We start from the raw sequence: 7,643 nt of genomic DNA, 5'->3' as shown, positions 1-7,643 counted from the left end.
CACGTAAAGAAAATAAAACAAGAAGTAACTCAGAGATAAAATGCTCAGCTAAATCATGAATTCAAAAATAATAATCCTTCCTTTCCAATACATCAGTGAAAACCCAAATCGTTTATCGAAGTTTCCAGAAATATGAATAAGTTTGAAAACAATAATTTCCCCAAAATCCTGTCAATAATAAATGAGATGTTTTATTTTCTTTCCAGATAACCTGTGTAAAAATAAATGCATCACTATGCCCATCTATCAACATGTGTGAGAAATCATGAATGATGTGATACTATATAACATGAGGAAAATACATCTCTATGCATGTACGTCATGTGTGCATGTCAATGCGATGCAACTCAGTGATAAAATCATATGCATACTCTCAGAGTATCATTTCACTAAGTCCTCCCAGTCACTCAGTCCTCACAGTCAGTCAATCCTCCCAATTACTCAGTCATCCCAATCGCTCGGCACTCGCACTCAGTAAGTACTTGCGCTCACTGAGAGTGTGTACAGACTCCGAAGGGGCTCCTTCTGCCCAAGCGCTATAATCTGTATGGACAACTCACGTGCTATAATAATATCTGGAACCGCACGAATAACTCACGTGCTGCACGGACAATCACGTGCTATAATAATATCTGGATCCACACGGACAACTCACGTGCTATAATAAAGCCAATCTGACATGCTGCGGCGTGCAACCCGATCCCATAATTATCCTCACAATCAGGCCCTCGGCCTCACTCAGCCATCAATTTCTCCAGTCTCTCGGGTTCACAATGTCATGAAAAATCAGCGCAAAATAATGATATGATGTATCAATAAATAGCAACAGAGACTAAGAGATCATATGAAGTGAATGAACATGAATATGACTGAGTATAAATTTTTAATTTACAATAAATAATTCGCAGCAATATGACCTTTGTGGGTCCCAATAATACTGGCACATAACCTCAACATGATTTTTAATATGATTCTCAGCTCAATTTCTTTAGCACATAAAACTGCATGAAAAATACCAAGATTATTTGACTACAAAATTTCACAAAACAATTATGTCACAATTTCTATGGTGCACGCCCACACGCCCGTCACATAGCATGTGCGTCGCCTCCCAACAATTTACAAAATCCATATATTCAGGGTTCATACCCTCAGCTCCAAGATTAGAAGAGTTACTTACCTCGAACAAGCCAAATCCAATGTCGAGCAAGCTAAGTAATGCTCCAAAAATTCCATTCTGCGTGTAACAACTTCCGAACGGCTCGCATCTAGTCACAATTAATTTAATTCAGTCCACAAAAATTATAGAAATTTATTCCATATCAAAATACTAATATTTTCCATAAAAGTCTAAAATTACACCCCCAAAATCACCCGTGGGGCCCATGTCTCGGAATCCGACGAAACTTACAAAATCCGACAACCTATCCAATTACAAGTTAAACCATATTAATTTCACTTAATTCCGACTCCAAATCGATGTTGAAAACTCAAATATTCATATTATGAACTTTAGGCCAATACCCCTATTTTCCTCTTTAAATTCATCAATCAATTGCTAAAAATGAAGATAGATTCATGGAATATAATCACAAGGGAGTCAAGAATACTTACCCCAAGTTGTGTGGAAAAGTTCCTTCCAAAATCGCTCAACCCGAGCTCCAAAATCCGAAAATGGGTAAAAATCACGAAACCCTGAATTTAAGCTTCTGTCCCAGCGATTTCCGCATTTGCAGACAAGGGGTTGCACCTGCGACCCTCGCTTCTGCGGACAAAAAGCGCGCCTGCAAAAATAGCCAGCCTTCTCAAATTTCACATCTGCGCTGCCATTATCGCATCTGCGGGCTCGTAGATATGCATACCCTTCGCACATGCGGCCTCACAGATGCAGCAATTTCTTCGCACTTGCGAGCAATGCCCAGTTCCACTCTTGGCCGCTTCTGCGGCTGATTTCGCGTGCATGCGGCTTCGCACCTGCGATCAAAAGCTTCACAGGTGCGATCACACCAGTAGGCAGTAGTTCTAGCATTTCCTTAAGTCCGAATTTGATCCGTTAATATAATACGGACCTACTCGAGGCCTCACGTCATAGCAAACAACATCAAAACGACGAATTACACTTCAATTCAAAAATCATTGAACTTTGAAACTTCAAATTCTATATCTTGTGCCGAAACACATCAAATCACGTACGATTGACCTCAAATATTTTGCACATAATTACGGACCTATTCCAATATCCAGAATCAGATTTTGACCCCGATATCAAAAAGTCAACCCCCAGGTCAAACTTTCCAAAAATTCAACTTTCGGTATTTCAAGCCTAATACTACTACATACCTCCAAAAAATTTTCCGGACACGCTCCGAAGTTCAAAATCACCATACGGAGCTACTGGAATCATCAAAACTCCATTCCGGGGTCGTTTACATATAAGTCGACATCCGGTCACTATTTTAACTTAAGCTTTAAACCTTGGAACTAAATGTTCCAATTCATTCTAAAACCTCACCGGACCCAAACCAATTACCCCGGCAATTCACACAACAACCGTAAAGTACAATTTGAGCAATAAATAGGGAAACAAGGTTGTAATACTCAAAACGATCGGCCGGGTCATTACAAACCCTCTCCAACAATATAATTTAACAACTCTTAAATGTAATAAAAATACTCCAATAAATACCACATTCGATAAGAAATTATCAGGCAACAAAGCATATAATATGTATAAATTATTTAGGAAACAAGTAGGAATTAATTGTAAAAATTATGGAAAAAATAGTCAATTTAATATATAATATACTAAATGTCAAGTAGCAATTAAGTCACATAAATCAAATAAGCATGTAGCAATTATATCATGAATTCAAGACTTAATATTTGACAAAGAATATGAGAGAAATAATTAATATAATAATTAACTGATGATAAAGAAAATAATTTATGATTTCCAGCTAAATATGCAAACAATCAATTTAACGACGTATAGGCACTCGTCACATCGCCTATACGTTGTTACACATGAAATTCACGTAACAAATAATTCAAGGGTTCTATTCCCTCAAGTCAAGGTTAACCACGACTTACCTTATTTTGAAATTTCAAATGATCACTCGACCAGAACATTTCCTTTCGAATTATTCTCCAAACTAATCAAACCTAGCAAATTATTTACCAACAATTTAATTTGAGCTTTAGAAATTATTCAAAATTCGAAAGAGACTTAATTTAAGTCATTTTAGAAAAAGTCAACCAAAAGTCAATATGTGACCCACTTTTTGGAACCCGATGAAAAATTAAGAAATCTAAACACCCGTTCCGATAGAGTTCAACCATACAAAAATTATCGAATTCCGACATCGGATTGCCCTTCGAATCCTAAAATTATAGTTTATGAAGTTTCTATAAATTTTCCCAAATTTTCATCTCAAAATGCTAATTGAATGATGAAAACAATGATATATTCATGTATATTAACCAATTCTGAGTTAGTATCACTTACCCCGATGAATTTCTTAAAAATCCACGAAAAATCGCCACAAACCGAGCTCTCTATGTCCAAAAATAAAAAATGAGATGAAATCCTCGTTTATATGGCACCACATCTGATCTCCCAATGTGCTGACCGCACATTTTTTTGTATGGTCCGCACATCCCACATTCTGTGGCCGCAATCCAAATTGTGCGGCTGCACTTCAGCAGCTCTGCACTACCAGGCTTCAGTAAACTGATCATAACTTTCTCTACAAATTTCCAAATGATTAATGATTTACCTTTCTGAAAACTAGACTCAAAAAGCTACAACTTTCGTTTCATCTCCAAATTTCTTTTAAATTAAAATATATAATCTTCCGAAGTCATACCATCGAACCTGCAGAATCTCCTTTTTGCGGCCGCAAGAGAAATTCTGCGGACTGCGCAATTTCAACTGCGGCCCGCACATTTTCAACTACGGTCCGTACAATTACCAATACCTCCGCACTTTGGGAGTTTTCGGTGTACATCCGCACTCCAAAATGTGCCCTCCGCACTTCAACTGTTCCAGAACATTATCAGAGTGCCGAAATACCCAAACTCGTTCAAAACTCACCCTGAAACTCACCCAAGCCACTTGGGATCCCGTTCAAATATACCAACCATTCCGTAACATAACGCGGACCTACTCAAGGTCTCAATTCATGTCAAACAACGTTGAAACTATAATTCACACCTCGATTCGGACTTATGAGTTTATGAAATTTTCAATTCTATAACTCACGCCGAAACATGTCAATTCAATCCGGAATAATCTCAAATTTTGTAGGTAAGTCCCAAATGACATAACGAAGCTATTCCAACTCTTGGAATCACAATCCGAGTCCGATATCAATAAAGTCAAATTCACGGTCAAACTTTGAAAATCGTTTAGCCTTTAGATTTCTAGTTTTCGTTAAATGGCGATAATTTTAGTTAGGGACCTCCGAATTCGATTCTGGATATACTCTCAAGTCCGAACTCACGATATGGACCTACCAGAACAGTCAAAACACCGATCCGGATTTGTTTGCTCAAAACGCTTATCGAAGACAACTGAGTTGAGTTTTAAAGCTCTATTTCACATTTTAATCAATTTTTCACATAAAAACTTTTCGAAAAAATTTACGGACTGCACACGCAAGTCGAAGAATACTGAAATGTGCTATTTGAGGTTTTAGAACATATAAATAATTATTAAATTTAAAGATGACCTATTAGGTTATCACAAATAATTATAAGTATAACTTGGATGTTGAGAGGAATTCCTTATCCTCATGCTGTATGTGAATTATATCACTTAGAAAAAAATCCATATGAGTTGGTTGAGCATTGATACAGGAAGGCCACCTTCATAAAAGCTTACCAGTGCTTTATACAACCTATGCCCAATATGAAGATGTGGCCAGAATCAGAAAATCTTTCTATTGGGCCACCTATACCAAAACCAATGCCAGGGAGACCTAAAAGATGTAGAAGAAGGGCAAAGGATGAGCCAAGAAAAAAATTTGGCAAGTTATCTAAGAAAGGAGTAAAGAGGACTTGTTCTAAATGTCACCAGTTAGGTCATAACAAATCTGCTTACAAATCTGGGGTAAGATCAATTTATTTTGAATATATTTAGCATTCTACAATGCACACCAACTATTTTATATGCTTTTAGCCTACAATGAGAGATGCAACTCAAGCAAGTAATCCAACTCAAAGGAATCATCCAACTACTAGTGCAACAACCATGCCTAGCATTCCATCTTCAATTTGTGAAGACATATCTGCTGTGAAAAGAAGTGGTCAGAGTCAGTCTAGTTCTACATCAAGAGGAAGAAGAAGAGGCCTAGGAAGGGAATATTTTAGATCTGATGCCGCTGTAATTGGAGGAAGGGGCACTAGCAATGCAAACCCAAGCATACAACAAGTACATGAAACTCAACAGGCAAAAAGGCCTAGACAGTCAGGTTTTGGCATTTATCAAGACACAATGACTGGAAGATCTATACTGAATGTAAGATGGTTCTATACCTCTGTTTCTTTATTTTACGTATCAATTGCTAAATTTAGTATTTTGCAGCCTACTGCACCTTCCAAAAGAGTAATAGCACATGGTACATTTAAACATGCATCTGTAATAAATATTAATCTTGGATTTAAGCCTAATGGTCTAAAATGGAAAGGAAAAAAAGCAGTGACAACTTCCCAGCTTCAGTGGATGAGTGTAGCCAGGAATATAAGAAGTTCCAGTCAACCCATGGAGGGGAAAAACTATTAAAATGCTTTAGAAGTCTTTCGTCTATGTTATAGGGCTAGTTAAGTCAAGGTTGTTGATGAATCTTTTGTTTGATTTTTTTTGGTATTGCAACTGTAAGACCTCTGTTGGAGCTGCTTTTTGCTATTTTACAACTTGCAGACTTAAGTAGTTGATGATTCAGACCAATTGCCCTTTAGTTTTTGTGATGTTATTCTTGTAACTAAAGAATTGTTAATGCATTTAATTCATTTGTTAAAGTTTACTTGTTAGTTTCGGTTGTTAATTTTGTGTTGTTAGTTTCTGTTGTTAAATTTGTGTTATTAGTTTCTGTTCTTAAATTTGGGTTGTTAAATTTTAGAATTTCAGCTGTTAAAATGCAATCAATTTGTAGTTAGTTCCAGTCAATTTGTATTGTTAAATTTCATCTGTTAAAAGACAGTCATGTTTGTAGTTTATGATAGGTAGAATGAAGCTGCAGTCTGTACAGAAGAAGGTTCATTCTTTTTATTATGTTGCGTCCAGTAATAGGGGGTGTTTTTTTTATGTACCTCAGCTGATCCATTGGAAAACTTAATATTATGTTTGCCTAAATAAAGAGTCTTCCTAATAGAATTCATCTTCACACAGCGAACAATAATACTGCACCCGCAATGAGGCCTATCTTTACAATTTCAATATTTCATAAACTATTCTGGAAAACTAGAAACTTTATCATGCAAGAACTGTAGCATTTTGTAGGCGAGGACAACAGAATCAATACCACAATATACATAGGTAGGCCAACTGGAAGTGATTGATTTCTTCTTGTTTCTTCAACTGCAATTTGATTTACATATGAACCAATACCACTTCATTTCTAACATTATCAGTACATATGCAAAGAACGACATAACAAGCTTCAAATGTCTCGCCCAACAAACGCCTTTAAAATACTGCTCAAAACCTAATTTTACTTCATTAATATTTTTTTGGTATAGCTTCAAATTCTGAATATATTTAGATCTATTTATTTAAGGGGAGCCTTGAAGCAACGTTAAAGTTATCTTCGTATGACCTATAGGTCGCAGGTCAGGGTAGGTTGCGTACATCACACCCATTGAGGTGCGGCCCTTCCTCGGACCTTTCCCAGACTGCTTTTTATTTTATTTTATTTTATTTATTTAGATCTATTTTATTATTGCTAGTATTGAAATTTTACAACTAGTCAATTTTGTGTAAAATAGTTTATCTATTTTTATTGCATTCTTACATATACAAAGGTCAAGTTATTTTTTTTGGATATATTTCTTTATAATTATTCAAAAATCAAAAGTTGTTATGAATACATTAAATTTGTGGATGTCCAACAACTCATCCATGAACCATTTTGGATTGTACATGAATATGTTTACTACACTCATTTAATATCTTGCAACCTTCAAGTAAATTGTACACTATATATAAGGTGTTTCTAATTCTACAAATGCTATCAATAAGATAGACTTGAATACATTGAATACAACTAAGGGTGGCAAGTGGGCCGGTCCAGGTCCGGGACCGCGGGCCAAACGGGCTAGGACCGTTTGGCTCGATTTTAGTGGGCCTGGGCCGGCCCTATGATTTGGGCCCGCCAGGCCCGGGACCGGACCGGTCCCTTAGTGGGCCAAACGGTCCCAACGGCTATTTTAAAAAAATAAATAAATATAGCCGTTGGACTGTCAAAAATAGCCGTTGGCTATTTATAAAATAGTCATTTAACCCTCCAACTTTATTTTAATCTCAAACTTTTTATAATTATACTTTTTCCCTATTTTCAACTATAAATACCCCATCATTCTTTCATTTTTTCTTACAAAATCATCAATCTATCACAATCTCTCTCTAATTTTCTTCTATAATTACT

General features: G+C 36.3%; 1 protein-coding gene across 1 annotated transcript; it reads left to right on the top strand.

Annotated features, from left to right (window-relative positions):
• Positions 1 to 4,914: 4,914 nt before the first annotated feature.
• LOC107796091 (uncharacterized) lies at positions 4,915 to 5,995 on the top strand. The gene is made up of 2 exons (XM_016618820.2): positions 4,915 to 5,110; positions 5,180 to 5,995. The coding sequence occupies exons 1-2, from the start codon at positions 4,916 to 4,918 to the stop codon at positions 5,780 to 5,782; spliced, it is 798 nt and encodes a 265-aa protein (XP_016474306.2). The 5' UTR covers position 4,915; the 3' UTR covers positions 5,783 to 5,995.
• Positions 5,996 to 7,643: the final 1,648 nt, after the last annotated feature.

Source organism: Nicotiana tabacum, chromosome 9, assembly GCF_000715075.1.
Source record: "Nicotiana tabacum cultivar K326 chromosome 9, ASM71507v2, whole genome shotgun sequence".
NCBI classification, from domain to species: domain Eukaryota; kingdom Viridiplantae; phylum Streptophyta; class Magnoliopsida; order Solanales; family Solanaceae; genus Nicotiana; species Nicotiana tabacum.
The sequence above is the reverse complement of the archived record's forward strand: the minus strand, read 5'-3'. Positions and strand labels throughout refer to the sequence as shown.